At 43.6% G+C, this 20,956-nt stretch overlaps 1 protein-coding gene across 1 annotated transcript in view; it reads left to right on the top strand.

Moving 5' to 3' along the window:
• The window catches only part of SIPA1L1 (signal induced proliferation associated 1 like 1), a 377,254-nt gene extending 356,505 nt beyond the window's left edge, over window positions 1-20,749 (top strand). The window contains exons 22-26 of the mRNA XM_082844854.1: window positions 5,890-6,036; window positions 15,071-15,185; window positions 17,798-17,882; window positions 18,558-18,670; window positions 19,752-20,749. Coding sequence (XP_082700980.1) covers window positions 5,890-6,036; window positions 15,071-15,185; window positions 17,798-17,882; window positions 18,558-18,670; window positions 19,752-19,785 — 494 coding nt within the window. The 3' untranslated portion in view covers window positions 19,786-20,749. The remainder of the gene's footprint in view (window positions 1-5,889; window positions 6,037-15,070; window positions 15,186-17,797; window positions 17,883-18,557; window positions 18,671-19,751) is intronic.
• The last annotated feature ends 207 nt before the right edge of the window (window positions 20,750-20,956 follow it).

Raw genomic sequence — 20,956 nt, 5'->3', positions numbered from 1 at the left:
TGCGTATCCCTTAACTTATTACAGTTATAGTTATTTTTACTACTTTTGTCTTTTAACCTTCATACTAGCTTTACAAGTGGTCAGTTCACCACCTTTAGTATATATTTACCTTTTCCAGTGAGATACATACTTTAATATGTTTTCTTATTACTAATTAGCACTCTTTCTCTAAAGAAGTCCCTTTAACTATTCTTGTAAGACCAGTGTAGTAATGAACTTCCTTAGCTTTTGCTTATCTGAAAAACTCTTATTTCTCCTTCAGTTCTGAATTGACAGCTTTGCCAGGTAGAGTATTCTTTGTTGGCAGTTTTTTCCTTTCAGCACTTTGAATATATCATGTGGCTCCCCCCTGGCTTGCAAAGTTCCTCCTGAAAACTGTGCTGATAGTCTAACGGGGGGTTCCCTTCTGTGTAACAAGTTGTTCTTTTCTTCCTGCTTTTAAGATTCTCTCCTCTTTTTTTATTAATTAATTAATTTATTTTTGGTTAGGTTGGGTTTTTGTTGCTGCGTGCGGGCTTTCTCTAGTTGCGGTGCACAGGCTTCTCATTGTGGTGGCTTCTCTTGCTACAGAGCACGGCCTCTAGGCACACGGGCTTCAGTGGTTGTGGCTCGCAGGCTCAGTAGTTGTGGCACACGGGCTTAGTTGCTCCGCGACATGTGGGATCTTCCCAGACCAGGGCTCGAACCCATGTCCCCTGCATTGGCAGACAGATTCTTAACCACTGCACCACCAGGGAAGTCCCTCTCCTTCTCTTTAACTGTTGGCATTTTAATTATGTGTTTTGGTGTGGTTTTCTTCGGGTTCATCTTTTTTGGAACTCTCTGGACTTCATGGATCTAGGTATCTGTTTCCTTCCCTTGGTTAGGGAAGTTTTCAGCCATTATTTCTTCAAATAAGTTTTCTGCCCTTTCTCTCTTCTCCTCCTGGGACCCCTATAATGTGAATGTTGGTACGCTTGATGTTGCCCCATATGTCCCTTAAGCTTTCTTCCCTGTTTTTCATTCTTTTTTCTTTTTGCCTCTCTGATTGACTGAATTCCTCTACCCTATGTTAGACTTCACCAATCCTTTCTCCTGCTTCATCTAGTCTGCTGTTGAGCCCCTCTAGTGTATTTTTCAGTTCAGTTACTGTATTCTTCAGCTCTGTGACTTCTGTTTGGTACTCTCTTTTACGTTCTCTGTCTTTGTGGAAGTTCTCACCGTGTTCATCCTTTCTTCTCTCAAGCTTCGTGAACATCTTTATGGCCATCATTTTTAACTCTTTATCTGGTAAGTTACTTATCTTCATTTCATTGAGAATTTTTCCTGAGATTTTTCTTGTGTTTTTCATTTGGAACATTTTCCTCTGTTTCTTCATCTTCCTTGATGCTGTGTTTGTTTCTACGTATTAGGTAGAACAGCCACCTCTCCCAGCTTTGATGGCGTGGCCTCAGGTAGAGGATGAACCGTGTCTTCCTACCCTGCCCTAGCTCTTGGTTGTCTCTCAAACTTTTGTGATTGTCCAAGCAGCCTAGTTTATTTTTAAGAGCCTCCAGTAGCTGAGGGTGTGACAAGACCTGTCAGTGTCTCCAAGGGATGGATCTCAGTCATCACTTAGATTCAGTCATCACTTAGATCTTAGTCATCACTTAGATTGGAAACCGGAATCTCAGGCAGCAGCTTTTAAAGTATGCACATATGTACAGTCCTATGGGACCACAAGTATAAGCACCACCACCCCCCCCACCACCACCACCACCAGTGACCTGGAGGTGTCTGCCGGGTGGCAGTCATAAGTACTGGGACACCACATGTATGTATAAGCGCCTTTCTGGAGATGCCTATGAGCTGGAGTGAGGCAGATGGAGAACACAAAGATGCGTCCACAGGCCTCTGTTCCCTGAGAGCATCTTGTAGGCCTCTAAATGTGCCAGAACAGAAGGCTATGCCTGTGGCCAAAGCTCCAGGACAAGCGAATAGGACTCTTTCACAGAAAGACTGGGGTGTGTTTCAGTCTGCTGCCTGGCAGTGCCCTGGGGGGGTGGTAGCCTGCCAAGAACTGCCTCTTCAGGTGTTAGAGTCCCATGGGACCCAGAAACGTGAGCTCCTCTTGGGCTCCAGAGCCCAAGGGGCAGCCACTGTGCAGCAGCCACAAAACTGGGGCTCCTGATGTGCTAAAAGCTCTCCCTTGGGATGCTTGTTCAAAATAGAGATTTCCAGAGCTCACCCAAGACCTGCTGAATTTGAATACAAAAGTGTGGTTTGTATTGTATTTTTTACCAAACATCCCAGCTGCTGTTAGGATTGGGCAAATTTGGCTAACACCAGATTAGTTATTTCTTAGAGAATTTTATCCACTGGCTTCCCTGAGCCACAGCATTGTTCTGTCTTTCCCAGCTATGAGAATATTAGCTGTGGTGTCGGCCAGTCACTTGTTGACTCATTCATTCATTGAGTGAGTGAGTATTATTTAGGAAAAGGCTTATTGATGCCGGGCACCTCCGTATTCTTCCCTTTGATTCATAAATGCCTTGTTCCTCCATCACCTTACTTGATCCCAGTTTTATTAAGGGCCATATTCAGGGACCAGAAAAAAAATTGCTTTTTTTCTTTCTCCTCTGTCCAACTCCATTCCAGGGTTCTGCAGCTACCCTCCCACTATTGCCCAGCACAGCAGATACCTATTATGGAACCTGCGTGCCTGCTTATCATTACAGGTGGCTGTAACCCCACCTCCCTTCTGCCCTTTTTCCTTCAGGGAACTCTGCAGCTTTATCTCTCTCTATGTCCATTTATACCCAATTTCTTTTCCTTCTGCTTCTTCTCTGAAGCAGTGTTTTCTTTAAATCTCCTGCCTTCCTAGTTTGCTTTCTCCCTGCATCTTTTCTGAGCTTTCAACCCACTCCCATGACTGTTCCTCCATCATCTCCATCCTGCTTCCTACACAGTTCCCTTCTCCCCTTCTCCCCTGTGGCAGACATCACTCAAGAATCACATCAGCTTCCCCCTCCTCCCTCTTTATAAGAGGTCCAACTGTGGCTTGAACCTGATTTCTCTTTGCCCTGAAAGGTCACTGTCTATGAACCAAAGCTGACACATGAAATGACCACTTTTTACCATCTGGACTCTAGAAACCACCTCCTAGTTGTGCCCTAAATAGTAGCCTTTTTTCCTCCCCTTCTCTCCCTGCATTGGGACCACTCTCCCTGCACTCCATTCCTCTTACAAGTGCTTCCTGCCTACCTTGAATGTTTCTTTCACTTCCCCATTTTTTTTTAACCTTTATAGGGATAAAAATAAACCCTCTGTGAAAGCCTGTCTGCATGTGTCATGTCACAGTAGGCCCTGCCTTCTGGAAGCTCACATACTAAGAGAACAGCCTGGAAATCTGCCCCCCTCACACCTTCCCTGTGAAGCCTGTGGCTGAAGGCCTGGCACTGAGGGAGGGGAGGAGCGGGCCACCCTCTCCCAGCTCCTTCCATCACCTCTTCTTGCTTTCCTAAAAGTCAGGCAGCAGCCACAGTGATCCCACGCCCTAAACTGAGCAGTCCTTGGGGGGCTGAGCCCTACGCCTTGGCCTCGTTGGTGTGACCACCACTGAGATACTGAGATGTGTTTGGGGAACGGGCGACTTCTTTTTTTCCAAGTGGAAATTTGGGCCCCAGAGATAAAAGGTCAGAAGGGTGGTTGTGTGTAACACACAAAATTGTCTGTTCCAAAGAATCTGAAAACGAAAAAAATATATATATGTACTGAATCACTTTGCTGTACATCAGAAACTAACCCAACATTGTAAATCATTCCAACTACTTACCCTTGGTGGGAGCACGTTTAAATACAACTGAGCCTTTAATATCAGGCAACATTTGTTGATGTCCATTTACTCATAATTTTGCTAATGTTAAGCACATTAATAACTAGTAACTGCACTTCAGACCAGTTCTTTACGTAATTTGAAAGGGAAAGCAAGCACTAAATGTTCTCTGGTTTATAGGCTATGATAATTGACAAAACTTTTTAATTCACAGTTATTTCCAGGGTCGCTTAGAGATTTTAACTGAGAAGTTCACTTTCAGCTTTGTGTTTGCATGAGTTTTAGTGTTACAGTCACATTGTGCGGGTGACCCTTCTCATGGAGACACATGCTCTGCTCTCGTTTCTGCCCCAGCTGCTGCCCCATCGAGAGCATCTTCGCCTCCTGAGCTACGTTTCCCTCTCTCCTCCACCTATATGAACCTGAGCGGTAGCAGCACGCCCTCCACTGCACAGAGGGGCTCATTTCACCCATTCCTCCCGTCCCCAGGATAAGCAGAGATGAGCTGTTACTGTAGTTTAATATTTGTATTTTAAAAAATTGTCACCTTAGAAGGGGCTTGGGATGTTGGGCTGCTGTAAATCGAAAACTGTACAGGATTCTGGTAATTGACTATATTGCTGAACTGAATGAATAAGCATTTTCAGAACTCTAATGGAAAACTGATGAGCTCATAAGAGTGCTAACAAAAGATCAAGATGAAAAAAAAATTAATCACATGGGACTGAGTGAACTGATGAGGATGATTATAATTTCTGTGACTTTCTGTTTGAATTTAAAAAAAAACAAAATGACCTTCCCAATGAACAAAGTTTACTACATCACTTCCCAGCTGAGTATCTCTCAGTGTCTTTTTGTCCTCACTGGAAGTATGATTCTTGTTGTGCTGGTAAACGTTTAACAATCAGCTCCTGGAAGGAGGCACAGGCCATGACTTGCAGTACTTGTCAGTTACTGTGGTGTAGATATACTCCTACCTCAGCTGATTTCAGGTTACCAAAGTGATGCCACTGAAAGCAAACTGGGAAAAGATGTATACAGATACACTTCTGTATAGAGTTTCCACCATATAGATACCTCCACAACATAGAAAATAGCAAAAAAATGTAATCAACCAGTGATGAGTCTTGAGTACCATCTTTTTAAAATATGATTTATTTAGTCTTAAGTTTACATAATTGAATTTTTTTAAGTTTTTTTGATGTGGACCATTTCTTTTTGTCTTTCTACATTTTTACACTTAAGATTATAACCCTGTAAACTCATTTATCAACTGTCTTCCTTTTCTATATTATTCTTGGCACTCAACTAAGACTGCCGAAGTCTATCGTACCTTGTATTTTTACAGTCTCAAATAAGAACTTAAGATTATAAGATGTGCGTTAAAAAAACAAAAACAAAGAAAACTGATGCCAAGAGTTGCTTAGCGTGTCCTTGGGAAGGAGGAGGAGCCAACACCAGTTAACCTGTGTTAACTCTGCTGGGTGACCCAGCACTCACTGTCACGTGCTCTGATTTGGTTCTCACACCACCCTGGATACATCCAACTGCAGAAACCAGTGGGCCGTTCCTGGGATACAGAACAGACGTGGGCCAGGGATGCAGGGAGTCCACATGGAGGGCAGTCAGATCCCAGGTTCCAGTGCAGTTAAAAATAAGCTTTACTATCCCCTCAAACAAGCATCACCAAGCCTCCCTGGCCTGGCTGCAAAACCCACCTCTCTTGAAGTAGGTCCCTTCACCTCAGCCTGAATCTCTCGACTCTGCGAGGAAACACGAGGAGCTGCCCTGGGTCCCACTGTAGACAAGCAGCTCCTGCCAAAGCAGACACATTGCCTCGGTGCAGGACTGACTTTTCCAAGACTCACCCCACTAGAAATGGGACAGTGGGAGGTTATATAAAAGTGAATTAAGGTTGGAGGAAGTCAGTTCCCAGTTCGACTCAGCTTTAGAATGACCATTAACGGCCTGTTAGACTAGAAACTGATTCCAGGTAACAAATGACTGACAAATATATTGTAACAGAAAATGGGTAAAACTTCGAGTGGTTCTCCTGTGGGCATGAGAAGCAGCTTATCCCTTGTCCCTTCCTGCAGGAGAGTTCTCGGCCTCGGACAGCTCCCTCAATGACATCCAGGAGACCCAAAGGCCGCCCATTCCCGACCCCGGCCTCATGCCCCTGCCCGACGCTGCTGCGGATTTGGATTGGTCCAACCTGGTGGACGCCGCCAAGGCATATGAGGGTGAGTCTACTGACGGTCCGGGCTGGGCCACACTGAGGTCCTGGGCAGTGTGGGTGCTCTGGACACACATTTTACCATCACAGCCAGAAACCAGTTGAGCTAACAGTTCTTGAGCACTTGGTAGGGGCCCCCACTGTCAGATTTAATCAGGTGGAACCCAGTGTTTCCTCTACATAGGAATTCGTCACACGGATGCCTCGCCTCCCTGTACCTGAGAAGGGCAGAGTGCAGGGGAATCCCAACTGTCACTTGAATGAAAACAGCACGTGTCCGGAAGAGTTTTTTATCACGTCGTGAAGACGTCACTGCTCAACGCACAGTTGGATCTGTTAGGATGCTTGTCCTGCTTGGCCCGGCCCCAGGCTCCTTCCTCTGCTCTTCTCACTCATCTCTCGGGTGTGTGGTAGCAGGTGTGCTTTCTGCCTGCTTCGTTCCTACGTCAACCTACTTGCTGTGTGCTTGCGTTAAGCCGGTGGTCCTTCAGTGCAGGCCCTTAGACTAGTGCTGACCTGCTCTGCTGAAATAGAAAAAAACTAAAAGTATTGCTGTGTGTGTTGACATGAGGTTGTCAGAGGTCTTTTTTTGATAGGCTGACTCTGAGGTTGCCCGTCCCGATTTTTTGAGGCTAAAATGGTCTTTGTAAAATGATGGTGCTAGCAGATGATTGGTTTTGAGGTTTTGCTTTATTGCCCTTACTTGGAAGGATTGAAAGTTGCTCTTCAGTCAAGCTCCAGTTTGGGGGAGCCAATTGCCTAGGCCATGGAATTCAGGAGTCAGACAACCACAGAGCAGTGAACAGTGAATCCCCATATTAGCTGATGGCAATTCCCCAGGACTAACTTGATTGTCAATTTCAATGTGTTGGTCACTCTCCTTCATATAAAATCACAGTTCTGTTTTTTGTTTTAATTTTTATTGGAGTACAGTTGATTTACAATGTTGTGTTAGTTTCAGGTGTACAGCAAAATGAATCAGTTCTACATATACATATACCCATTCTTTTTTTGATTCTTTTCCCATATAGGACATTACAGAGTATTGAGTTCCCTGTGCTATACACTAGGTCCTTATTAGTTATCTGTTTTATATATAGTAGTGTGTACATGTCAATCGCAATCTCCCAATTTATCCCTCCCCCCCTTACCCCCTGGTAACCATAAGTTTGTTTTCTTTTTTTTTTCTTTAACATATTTATTGGGGTATAATTGCTTCACAGTGGTGTGTTAGTTTCTGCTTTATAACAAAGTGAATCAGTTATACATATACATATGTTCCCATATCTCTTCCCTCTTGCGTCTCCCTCCTTCCCACCCTCCCTATCCCACCCCTCCAGGCGGTCACAAAGCACCGAGCTGATCTCCCTGTGCTATGCGGCTGCTTCCCACTAGCTATCTACCTTACGTTTGGTAGTGTATATATGTCCATGCCTCTCTCTCGCTTTGTCACAGCTCACCCTTCCCCCTCCCCATATCCTCATGTCCGTTCTCTAGTAGGTCTGTGTCTTTATTCCTGTCTTACCCCTAGGTTCTTCATGACTTTTTTTTTCCTTAAATTCCATACATATGTGTTAGCATACAGTATTTGTCTTTCTCTTTCTGACTTACTTCACTCTGTATGACAGACTCTAGGTCTATCCACCTCATTACAAATAGCTCAATTTCGTTTCTTTTTATGGCAGAGTAATATTCCATTGTATATATGCGCCACATCTTCTTTATCCATTCATCCGATGATGGACACTTAGATTGTTTCCATCTCCAGGCTATTGTAAATAGAGCTGCAGTGAACATTTTGGTACATGACTCTTTTTGAATTTTGGTTTTCTCAGGGTATATGCCCAGTAGTGGGATTGCTGGGTCATATGGTAGTTCTATTTGTAGTTTTTTAAGGAACCTCCATGCTGTTCTCCATAGTGGCTGTACCAATTCACATTCCTACCAGCAGTGCAGGAGTGTTCCCTTTTCTCCACACCCTCTCCAGCATTTATTGTTTCTAGATTTTTTGATGATGGCCATTCTGATTGGTGTGAGATGATATCTCATTGTGGTTTTGATTTGCATTTCTCTAATGATTAATGATGTTGAGCATTCCTTCATGTGTTTGTTGGCAGTCTGTATATCTTCTTTGGAGAAATGTCTATTTAGGTCTTCTGCCCATTTTTGGATTGGGTTGTTTGTTTTTTTGTTATTGAGCTGCATGAGCTGCTTGTAAATTTTGAAAATTAATCCTTTGTCAGTTACTTCATTTGCAAATATTTTCTCCCAACTGAGGGTTGTCTTTGGTCTTGTTTATGGTTTCCTTTGCTGTGCAAAAGCTCTGAGGTTTCATTAGGTCCCATTTCTTTATTTTTGTTTTTATTTCCATTTCCCTAGGAGGTGGGTCAAAAAGGATCTTGCTGTGATTTATGTCATAGAGTGTTCTGCCTATGTTTTCCTCTAAGACTTTGATAGTTTCTGGCCTACATTTAGGTCTTTTATCCATTTTGAGCTTATTTTTGTGTATGGTGTTAGGGAGTGATCTAATCTCATACTTTTACATGTAGCTGTCCAGTTTTCCTAGCACCAATATTGAAGAGGCTGTCCTTTCTCCACTATACATTCCTGCCTCCTTTATCAAAGATAAGGTGACCATATGTGCGTGGGTTTAGCTCTGGGCTTTCTATCCTGTTCCATTGATCTATGTTTCTGTTTTTGTGCCAGTACCATAGTGTCCTGATTACTGTACCTTTGTAGTATACTCTGAAGTCAGGGATCCTGATTCCTCCAGCTCCGTTTTTCGTTCTCAAGATTGCTTTGGCTATTCGGGGTCTTTTGTGTTTCCATACAAATTGTGGAAGTCTTTGTTCTAGTTCTGAAAAGAATGCCAGTGGTAGTTTGATAGGGATTGTATTGAATCGGTAGATTGCTATGGGTGGTAGAGTCATTTTCACAATGTTGATTCTTCCAATCCAAGAACGTGGTATATCTCTCCGTCTATTTGTATCATCTTTAATTTCTTTCATCAGTGTCTTATAATTTTCTGCATACAGGTCTTTTGTCTCCTTAGGTAGGTTTATTCCTAGATATTTTATTCTTTCTGTTGCAATGGTAAATGGGAGTGTTTTCTTGATTTCACTTTCAGATTTTTCATCATTAGTGTATAGGAATACAAGAGATTTCTGTGAATTAATTTTGTATCCTGCAACTTTACCAAATTCATTGATGAGCTCTAGTAGTTTTCTGGTAGCATCTTTAAGATTCTCTTTGTATAGTACCATGTCATCTGCAAACAGTGACAGCTTGACTTCTTCTTTTCTGATTTGGATTCCTTTTATTTCCTTTTCTTCTCTGATTGCTGTGGCTAAAACTTCCAAAACTATGTTGAATATGAGTGGGGAGAGTGGGCAACTTTGTCTTGTTCCTGATCTTAGTGGAAATGCTTTCAGTTTTTCACCATTGAGGATGATGTTGGCTGTGGGTTTGTCCTATATGGCCTTTATTATGTTGAGGAAAGTTCCCTCTATGCCTACTTTCTGCAGGGTTTTTATCATAAATGGGTGTTGAATTTTGTCGAAAGCTTTCTCTGCATCTATTGAGATGATCATATGGTTTTTATCCTTCAGTTTGTTAATATGGTGTATCACGTTTATTGATTTGTCTATTTTGAAGAATCCTTGCATTCCTGGAATAAACCCCACTTGATCATGGTGTATGATCCTTTTAATGTGCTGTTGGATTCTGTTTGCTAGTATTTTGTTGAGGGTTTTTGCATCTATGTTCATCAGTGATATTGGCCTGTAGTTTTCTTTCTTTGTGACGTCCTTGTCTGGTTTTGGTATCAAGGTGATGGTGGCCTTGTAAAATGAATTTGGGAGTGTTCCTCCCTCTGCTATATTTTGGAAGAGTTTGAGAAGGATAGGTGTTAGCTCTCCTCCTAATGTTTGATAGAATTCGCCTGTGAAGCCATCTGGTCCTGGGCTTTTGTTTGTTGGAAGATTTTTAATCACAGTTTCAATTTCAGTGCTTGTGATTGGTCTGTTCATATTTTCTATTTCTTCCTGATTCAGTCTTGGCAGGTTGTGCATTTCTAAGAATTTGTCCATTTCTTCCAGGTTGTCCATTTTATTGGCATAGAGTTGCTTGTAGTAATCTCTCACGATCTTTTGTATTTCTGCAGTGTCAGTTGTTACTTCTCCTTTTTCATTTCTAATTCTATTGATTTGAGTCTTCTCCCTTTTTTTCTTCGTGAGTCTGGCTAATGGTTGATCAATTTTGTTTATGTTCTCAGAGAACCAGCTTTTAGTGTTATTGATCTTTGCTATCATTTCCTTCATTTCTTTTTCATTTATTCCTTATCTGATTTTTATGATATCTTTCCTTCCGCTAACTTTGGGGTTTTTTTGTTCTTCTTTCTCTAATTGCTTTAGGTGCAGGGTTAGGTTGTTTATTTGAGATGTTTCCTGTTTCTTAAGGTGGGCTTGTATTGCTATTAACTTCCCTCTTACAACTGCTTTGGCTGCATCCCATAGGTTTTGGGTCGTCGTGTCTCCACTGTCATTTGTTTCTAGGTATTTTTTGATTTCCTCTTTGATTTCTTCAGTGATCACTTCGTTATTAAGTAGTGTCTTGTTTAGCCTCCATGTGTTTGTATTTTTTACAGATCTTTTCCTGTAATTTATATCTAGTCTCATAGCTTTGTGGTTGGAAAAGATACTTGATACAATTTCAATTTTTTAAAATTTACCAAGACTTGATTTGTGACTTAAGATATGATCTATCCTGGAGAATGTTCCATGAGCACTTGAGAAAAATGTGTATTCTGTTGTTTCTGGATGGAATGTCCTATAAATATCAATTAAGTCCATCTTGTTTAATGTATCATTTAAAGCTTGTGTTTCCTTATTTATTTTCATTTTGGATGATCTGTCCGTTGGTGAAAGTGGGGTGTTAAAGTCCCCTACTATGAATGTGTTACTGTCGATTTCCCCTTTTATGGCTGTTAGTATTTGCCTTATATATTGAGGTGCTCCTATGTTGGGTGCATAAATATTTACAATTGTTATATCTTCTTCTTGGATAGATCCCTTGATCATTATGTAGTGGCCTTCTTTGTCTCTTGTAATAGTCTTTATTTTAAAGTCTATTTTGTCTGATATGAGAATTGCTACTCCAGCTTTCTTTTGGTTTCCATTTGCTTGGAATATCTTTTTCCATCCCCTTACTTTCAGTCTGTATGTGTCTCTAGCTCTGAAGTGGGTCTCTTGTAGACAGCATATATATGGGTCTTATTTTTGTATCCATTCAGCCAATCTGTGTCTTTTGGTTGGAGCATTTAATCCATTTACATTTAAGGTAATTATCGATATGTATGTTCCTATTTCCATTTTCTAGATTGTTTTGGGTTCGTTATTGTAGGTCTCTTCCTTCCCTTGTGCTTCTTGCCTAGAGAAGTTCCTTTAGCATTTGTTGTAAAGCTGGTTTGGTGGTGCTGAACTCTCTCAACTTTTGCTTGTCTGTAAAGGTTTTAATTTCTCCATCAAATCTGAATGAGATCCTTGCTGGGTAGCGTAATCTTGGTTGCAGGTTTTTCTCCTTCATCACTTTAAATATGTCCTGCCAGTCCCTTCTGGCTTGCAGAGTTTCTGCTGAAAGATCAGCTGTTAACCTTATGGGGATTCCCTTGTGTGTTATTTGTTGTTTTCCCCTTGCTGCTTTTAATATGTTTTCTTTGTATTTAATTTTTGACAGTTTGATTAATATGTGTCTTGGCGTATTTCTCCTTGGATTTATCCTGTATGGGACTCTCTGTGCTTCCTGGACTTGATTAACTATTTCCTTTCCCATTTTAGGGAAGTTTTCAACTATGATCTCTTCAAATATTTTCTCACTCCCTTTCTTTTTCTCTTCTTCTTCTGGAACCCCTGTTATTCGAATGTTGGTGCGTTTAAGGTTGTCCCAGAGGTCTCTGAGACTGTCCTCAGTTCTTTTCATTCTCTTTTCTTTATTCTGCTCTGCAGTGGTTATTTCCACTATTTTATCTTCCAGGTCACTTATCCGTTCTTCTGTCTCAGTTATTCTGCTATTGATCCCATCTAGAGTATTTTTCATTTCATTTATTGTGTTGTTCATCATTGCTTGTTTCATCTTTAGTTCTTCTAGGTCCTTGTTAAATGTTTCTTGCATTTTGTCTATTCTATTTCCAAGATTTTGGATCATCTTTACTATCATTATTCTGAATTCTTTTTCAGGTAGACTGCCTATTTCCTCTTCATTTGTTAGGTGTGGTGGGTTTTTATCTTGCTCCTTCATCTGCGGTGTGTTTTTCTGTCTTATTTTGCTTATCTTACTGTGTTTGGGGTCTCCTTTTTGCAGGCTGCAGGTTCGTAGTTCCCGTTGTTTTTGGTGTCTGTCCCCAGTGGCTAAGGTTGGTTCAGGGGGTTGTGTAGGCTTCCTGGTGGAGGGGACTAGTGCTTGTGTTCTGGTGAGTGAGGCTGGATCTTGTCTTTCTGGTGGGCAGGTCCATGTCTGGTGGTGTGTTTTGGGGTGTCTGTGGACTTATTATGATTTTAGTTAGCCTCTCTGCTAATGGCTGGGGTTGTGTTCCTGTCTTGCTAGTTGTTTGGCATAGGGTGTCCAGCACTGTCGCTTGCTGGTCGTTGAGTGAAGTTGGGTGCTGGCGTTGAGATGGAGATCTCTGGGAGATTTTTGCTGTTTGATATCATGTGGAGCTGGGAGGTCTCTTGTGGACCAGTGTCCTGAAGTTGGCTCTCCCACATCAGAGGCACAGCACTGACTCCTGGCTGCGGCACCAAGAGCCTTTCCTCCACACGGCTCAGAATAAAAGGGAGAAAAAGTAGAGAGAATTAGTAGAAGTAGGAAGAAAGAAAGGAAGGAAGGAGGGAGGGACGGTGGGAGGAAGGAATAAAGGAGGGAAGGAAGGAAAAAAGAAAGAAAGAAGGAAGATAAAGTAAAATAAAATAGAGTAAAATATAATAAAGTTATTAAATTAAAAAAAATATTAAAAAATATTTTTAAGAAAAGGACGAATAGAACCTTAGGACAAATGGTCGAAGCAAAGCTATACAGACAAAATCTCACACAGAAACATACACACAAAAAGAGGAAAAGGGGAAAAAATCATAAATCTTGCTCTCAAAGTCCACCTCCTCAGTTTGGGATGATTCATTGTCTATTCAGGTATTCCACAGATGCAGAGTACATCAAGTTGATTGTGGAGCTTTAATCCGCTGCTTCTGAGGCTGCTGGGAGAGATTTCCCTTTCTCTTCTTTGCTCTCACAGCTCCCGGGGTTCAGCTGTGGATTTGGTCCCGCCTCTGCGTGTAGGTCGCTGGAGGGCGTCTGTTTTTCGCTCAGACAGGATGGGGTTAAAGGAGCCGCTGATTCGGGGGCTCTGGCTCACTCAGGCCAGGGTGGGAGGGAGGGGCACGGAGTGCGGGGCGGGCCTGCGGCGGCAGAGGCTGGCATGACGTTGCACCAGCCTGAGGTTCGCCGTGTGTTCTCCCGGGGAAGTTGTCTCTGGATCCCGGGAACCTGGCAGTGGCGGGCTGCACAGGCTCCCGGGAAGGGGGATGTGGATAGTGACCCGTGCTCGCACACAAGCTTCCTGGTGGCGGCAGCAGCGGCCTTAGCGTCTCATGCCCGGCTCTGGGGTCCGCGCTGATAGCTGCGGCTCGCGCCCGTCTCTGGAGCTCCTTTAAGCAGCGCTCTTAATCCCCTCTCCTCGCGCACCAGGAAACAAAGAGGGAAGAAAAAGTCTCTTGCCTCTTCGGCAGCTCCAGACCTTTTCCCGGACTCCCTCCCGGCTAGCCGTGGTGCACTATCCCCTTCAGGCTGTGTTCACGCCGCCAACCCCAGTCCTCTCCCTGCGCTCCGACCAAAGCCCGAGCCTCAGCTCGCAGCCCCACCCGCCCCGGTGGGTGAGCAGACAAGCCTCTCAGCCTGGTGAGTGCCGGTCGGCACTGATCCTCTGTGCGGGAGTTTCTGCGCTTTGCCCTCCGCACCCCTGTTGCTGTGCTCTCCTCCGCGGCTTCGAAGCTCCCCCCCCGCCGCAACCCGCAGTCTCCACCCGCAAAGGGGCTTCTAGTATGTGGAAACCTTTCCTCCTTCACAGCTCCCTCCCACTGGTGCAGGTTCCGTCCCTATTCTTTTGTCTCTGTTTTTTCGTTTTTTCTTTTACCCTACCCAGGTACGTGGGGAGTTTGTTACCTTTTGGGAGGTCTGAGGTCTTCTGCCAGCATTCAGTAGGTGTTCTGTAGTTGTTCCACATGGAGATGTATTTCTGGTGTATCTGTGGGGAGGAAGGTGGTCTCCGCGTCTTACTCTTCCGCCATCTTCCCCTCGTTCTCCCTCCATAAGTTTGTTTTCTACATCTGCAACTCTACTTCTGTTTTGTAGATAAGTTTATTAGTACCCTGTTTTTAGATTCCACATATTTGTCTTTCTCTGACTTACTTCGCTCAGGATGACAATCTCTAGGTCCACCCATGTTGCTGCAAAGAAGTTTTGGTTTTTCAGTGGGAGATTTTTTTTTTAATTTGATTTTGTTTCTTGGCTCAAGCCTGAAGTCTGTGTATTTTGAAACAGAGGTGGTGTGGGCCTAGGCTAAAGCCCACCAAGGTGGCCAGGAGTCTTAGGGAAAACATACTGGAGGAAGCCTCAGGAAGCTTAGTACTAGCTCTTTAATGCGCTTTATGTTGTCACTGAGTGGAAAGCATCGGTCTGGAAATTTGGCACGAGGCCTGTTTCCAGGGAAACAATAGAATGGTACGTTTATGAGCAAGGGAAAAGCTGGAATAGAAGCTGAGTCACAACAACTGTTTTTAAAAGAGAAATTACAATGTTACTATCCTCTTCCAGATAAAACAGTAAAAAAATTTTCCTACAAGGGTTGGGAGATAAGGTTTCCGATGCATTCCTGCCCCTTGATTAGATCTGACTGTGCGTGTAGGCCATTTCTTTTAGAAATGGAGGGCCCCCATAGAGAGGGCCCAGGATCCAGTTCCAAAATACTGAATGGTTTCTTCTCTCCGTTTCAGTCCAGAGAGCCTCGTTCTTTGCTGCTAGTGATGAAAACCATCGCCCTCTGAGTGCTGCATCCAACAATGACCAGCTTGAAGAGCAGGCTCTGGCCCAGATGAAGTCTTACAGCAGGTTAGTCATCCAGTGGCGAGGGTACCACTCCACACCACACATCACCTCCATTAGTGACAGACCGCAGGTGTGGGGAAGAGGCGATGGAGGCCACATGTAGCAGCTGAATGAAGGTCATCACTCCGGTGCCAGACACGTCACTTTTTGTTCAAATGCTTTGTAACCAAATACTCTAAACACCATGAAACTGTTCTTGATGGCTTAAAAGTCATCATTGTGAATATTCATTATTATTTAATGCCGTCGTACATTTCTATCCTCAGGGTTTATTAGGTAAGGTAAGGGAAGTCATGTGTGCTGAACATCCTCGGACTCCTGTGCGTTTAGTCCTTGAGCCTGGGTTTTGAGTCTGCCAGTTTTGAAGCTGTCAGTTGGTCATGCTTGTAAATGTGCCTGCATCTTAGCAGCTCCCAACGTTCTGCTTCAGACCTACATTAGAACTGGGTCACCGGGATAGGTAAGATTTATGTAAACTAAGAAGTTAAACGCAGTAGCTGAGTTAAGGGCATGGACTCTGACTTCTACTTAACTATGTAGAGATTGACTTTTCCATTTCCCCCTCAGTGTCAAATGGTGAGGTTGTTGGATAAATGTGTGCTGTTCCTATATATTAAAGCATCCCAGCAGTCAGCCGTGGACACATAGTAAGCCCTCCCTAATGGAGAATAATTTCATCAATTTGAAATCTCTTCAAACCTTTTGATGATGGATAAGAATCCAGGTATCTAGAAAACTTGGTCAGAAACAGCCAGTAACGGGAAGAGTGAGGTTGGCATAGGTTTGCACAGATATACCGGCGACTTGTGCTTGAAGACTTCTGAAGCAAGTCTGTAAGGAAACCCTCTTCAAGAGGAAGTAGAAGAGCAATGGATTGTTTGTTGTGAGTGTAACAGATGCTGCATTTATCCTATTGTTGGGACAGTTGGGGAAGGAAAGAGGCAGTTAGTTTGGCTGTTGAGAACTTTTTTAAAAATTGCAGAGTCGAGGGGAGAGCCCCAAATGTCCCTTTTTAGGATGAAGAGAAGTCTGAGTGAGCAAAGACTGTTCTGAGAAAGGATTATTAAGCGGCTCCTAAATCTTTGTAGAACCTGTAGAAGCTTAAGATGAGGATGATGATTGGGTCTTCGTTCGGTGTGGATGAGCAAATGCGAATGGGGTTAAATATGTTCTTAAAGATTATCAGTGCACTCACAGTCACAGAATTCATTCTGCAGACCTTCAGAAGTCAAGATACGCCACAGAGAGTTACTAACAAACAGCCTGCAGTGGCTGCGTCAGCCCTGCCAGGAGCGGGGACTGTGGATTCAACGGCTTGTGAAGGACAGCCCTGCCCCCATCCCCAGCCTCAGTGTTTTCTGTTCAACACCACTCTTATTCTGTCACATCCTTGGCCTTCAACCCATCCAAACCTGACCTACTTGTGAGGTGCGGTGGATTGCAGCTGACCACTTCCCTTTTAAAATCCATTCACTGTCAGCTTTTAATTGGTCGTCCTGTCTTTCTTAGAAGTGAGGAGGTCATTATCATTCCATTTTATTTACAGCCTTGGGACACTCCATGCCACTGTGGGCTTGCTGTGGACCTAGAATTAGCAGAAGACGTTGACACAGCTTATTTTAGGTCAGGAATTCCAACTTGAACTTTGATTTTTAAAGTAAAGAATACCTTTTATTTCATGACGCCAAGAGTTCAGAGTCACCACCTCTTCCCCTTTACCTCTGGAAAGAGGCAGCTGCCAGTTGGTTCCATGGAAGCCTTCAGATTTTTGGTTGTGTGAGGCTGAGGTTGTGTTTCTGGCTAGAACTCACCTGGAAACTTTTTGGAGCTTGAATTCAAGTAGAGGAGAGTCTGGGAGGGAGAGTTGACAGGTCTTCAGCCCCTGCCAAGCTGTGTCATCTGTCCAGCTGGTTACATGGCCTTCTCGTCCTCTAACTCCTCTTCCTTTTGATGCTCCACTGGCATGGCATTTTTAGCACTTAAATGAAATGGGAGAAAATAAGAAAACTGTGGGCCGTAGAGTTTGCTGATCATAATAGCGAAGAGCTTAAGACATTAAGGTTGGACTGAGAAGCTTCTGAAAGATGTAGCCTTATTTTTTTAATATTTGAAGATATTTAAACTAGTCTAAGTTAAGACGTGGGCCCGATGACTTAGTCGCCACCGGGTGAGTGGCCACAGGCTTTACTTACTTGGGTTGCCCCAACGTAGAGCCTGCCCTAACCCTCCCCCAGCCAACATGCACACACAGAGGAGTAACTCTCCTCTTCTTAGAGCCTCTAAAGAGATACTCATTTCACTGTTTGACAGTTGTGTCTGCCAGAAAGTTGTTCTTGTGCTGCCAAAGAGACCATTTTCACTTACTGTCCTATATTGTCACAAAGATGCAGCATCTTAAACAAAGGAAGCCATTGATTGGCTGTAGTTCACACTTGTATTACCTTTTATTAAGACTGCCATTTTCTTTTTTAAATGCACGGTTGTGTCACCACACTGAGTAATTTGACATTGAAAACCATTTTGTAAATTCAGTCGCCTCCTTAAAAAAAAAAAATGCCAAACAAAGCCAGCCATGGAGGGTCCTGCCAGCAAGGTCTTTTGTTTCTTGTTCCCAGCAGTAAAAATTCCTCTCCCACTCTGGCTTCTAAAGTGGACCAGCTGGAAGGTATGCTGAAGTTGCTTCGAGAAGATCTGAAGAAGGTAAACCATGTTCTCAAAGCAGGTCACCCAGTCCATGCAAGCTGCCCTTGAACCGTGAGAGCCCTTTGTCAGCAGTGTTTGTTCGTGGAATAAGATGTGTTGTTTTCCCTACTTTCTCCGTACACATGTTTAGGGAGCTTAGAGCTTGGTTCCCACTGACACACATAGTGCAAGAAAGCTTTCATTGTCACACGCACAGAAAAAGCGTTCCCTTTTTTGTGAACGCCTTTAGACCTCAGCCAGCCCTCTCCCAGCCTCCCCACCCCTGGTCCATAGCCCAGACCCACGTGTCCTCACTGCTATTCAGGCTCTTGCACCAAAAGAATTAGATGCTGTTTGTTTGTTTCTTGAGTGGCTTTATATTAACAAACACAGGAGCCCCCAGAACAATCGTCTAAAATGTAAGACAGCCCTTATTCCTTACAGCTTAACAAAGACATTAAACTACTCAGTCATGTGTTTACATTCCAAAATCAGCCTGTAGCGGATGCTATGGGAGTCCCGTTCCCTGGGTGAGAGCATCTTAAGGCCCAGCACCAGGCCACATGGACAGCTCTTGAGTGGAATGCAGGAGGGAAGGGGGTGAAGGGCGCACGCAGATCCACAGCCACCCCTAACGGCTGGGCAGGGTGAGGCCACCCTCTTAGTTCTTTCCTGCTCTGCTCGCCCTCCCAGGAAAAAGAAGACAAAGCGCACCTTCAGGCGGAGGTTCAGCACTTGCGAGAGGACAACCTGAGGCTGCAGGAGGAATCCCAGAACGCCTCCGACAAGCTGAAGAAGTTCACAGAGTGGGTCTTCAACACCATCGACATGAGCTAGGCCGGGAGGGGGGGCCGCAGGGGCGCGCGCCCCTTAGTGCCGCCAGGAAGGCATCCTCCGAGCTCCCGCCCCAGCTCCCAACTTTGCCCCCTTTAGGGGAGCGCACAACACAACAATTGCAGATCAACAATCATTATCTGCCTTTTGTAGAAAAGAAAAAGAAAAAGGTAAATAAAAATTTTAAAAAGTAAAATAAAAGTTTAACTGCTAAAATGTGAATGTCTTTATTTTTTTGCACAATATCTTTATCTGTTATGTATTTAAAAAGAAACTGGGGCTAGGACCAGGGTTCCCCCCACTGGCCCATCTGCCTCTATTTCCATCAGCTCTTTCTTATCTATTTCAGGTAACCCAAGCTTTCCCTCAGTATCCTGACAAATGTCATTATTCCTAGGAAGAAAATAAAGTTTTTAAAAACTGTTTATTTGGGGAGGGGGATTTTCTTACCTTCGTTCCTAAAATGCCTGGGGAGGGAGGTGCTTTGAGAAAATGCCTACCTCCCTCGAATGGCTTGTGCATGAGCTAGTGATGTCTGTCCCTATCTTACAGAGATGAGCAGGATCTTACAGAGATGAGCAGGAACGGGGTTACTTGTCAATAACAAATCAGTGAACCAGAGAGAGGCAGAGACGGAGGCTGTGGGCCACACCCCTTTCCCATCCTGCATTATGACATCACTACTTCTTCCTTTCCCTGGGAAGATGGTCCCAGGTGCTGTGTGCTCCTCTGAGCTGGAGCCCTTTTTGTTTGGCTTAAGTCAGTCCCTCTAAAGTGGGATCAGCCTTTCTGTAGCCTCCTGGCTCCAAACAGTAATTGGTTTCAGAATTCCTCCAAACTAAAAATCATATGATTTATATGCATTTTGGTCAAAAGTAGAGTTTTTGTTTGAGATTTTTAAAGATAACAATGTGGCAAAATTGTATTTTTAGCTTGCTCAAAATGATCTGATTAATAAATTAGTAAATCCTTCTCTCCAAAGCAAGACTTCACCAGTATTTGTAACTAGGAAAAGTGAATGTTAAATTGTGAACTTTAATACTTACTTGTTAGGAGCAATGACTGTGATCATGGAATGGCCTTTTGAGACCTGCATGTCCCAGTGTACAATTTCAGCCCAGCATTTTCTGCATCCTTGTGTGGCATCCAAAGGATTCTGCTGCAGAAATGATTGATGTGCTATTTTTCCTGTCTAGTGATGCAGCTGCTTTGGGCCCCTGGCCATTGTTCCAAGGCTCTCAGTCCTGCACAGAACAGAGACACTGGGTCACTAGTGCTGAGAGGCCCCAGGGGAGCTCCTGGTGGCCTTGTTTCTTGCCTTCACAATTGTCACTAAATTACCACCTGTGCCCCTTCAGTGGTAACTCTGGTCTAAGGGAACGTTCAGCTATCCAGTGGCACCTGCTCAGAAGTTCCCTGCCCCAAGTAATCTCAGCCCATTCCTCTCTCTCTCCATCCCTGAAAGAAACGGGATGGATTTTCCTCTCTTCTCCCCCGCACCCCCATCACTAGACTTTTATGCTGCAGTTTCGTTCACGATTGTGATTTCTCCATGGGATTTTTTTCTTTTTTTCTGGTGACATTTCTGTCATGGAAATAGGAAGATTTCGGAGTGCTCTGTAAAGATCTCAATTGTCTGTCTCTTTCTCTCTTTGACTTGTATGAAGGAGATTGTACATTGCCTGATATCTCTTTGTAAATGAGAAATACTGCTAACATCCAAGCATTCTGAAGTCTTGCTTATCCTTCTGAGTTTAGTTTTTATTTTGTTTTACATTTTGTTTGGGGATTTGGGGCAAGCTATTTATTAGAGTTTTGCAACAGAGTTCTTGTTTGAAGCCTTTAAAGACTACTTGTAAAATTCAAATAAAATTCATTTTAAACACTCTTTTAAAACACTTTGGTATTATTGCTTGAGGTTTTCTTATTTATTTATTTTTCTTTTCTTTTCCTTTCTTCTCTTTTCTTAACATCTTTACTGGAGCACAACCGCTCCACAGTGGTCTCTTAGCCTCCGCTACACAACAAAGCGAATCAGCTATACATACACATACACCCCCATATCTCCTCCCTCCCGCGCCCCCCACCCTTCCCATCCCACCCCTCTGGGTGGTCACAGAGCACCGAACTGATCTCCCTGTGCTATGCAGCTGCTTCCCACTAGCTAGCTATTTTACATTTTGTAGTGTATCTATGTCCATTGCCACTCTCTCACTTCATCCCAGTTTACCCTTCCCCCTCCCCATGTCCTCAAGTCC

Source organism: Leucopleurus acutus (genome assembly GCF_964270905.1).
Source record: "Leucopleurus acutus genome assembly, chromosome: 1".
Classification (NCBI taxonomy): Eukaryota; Metazoa; Chordata; class Mammalia; order Artiodactyla; family Delphinidae; genus Leucopleurus; species Leucopleurus acutus.
The sequence above is the reverse complement of the archived record's forward strand: the minus strand, read 5'-3'. Positions and strand labels throughout refer to the sequence as shown.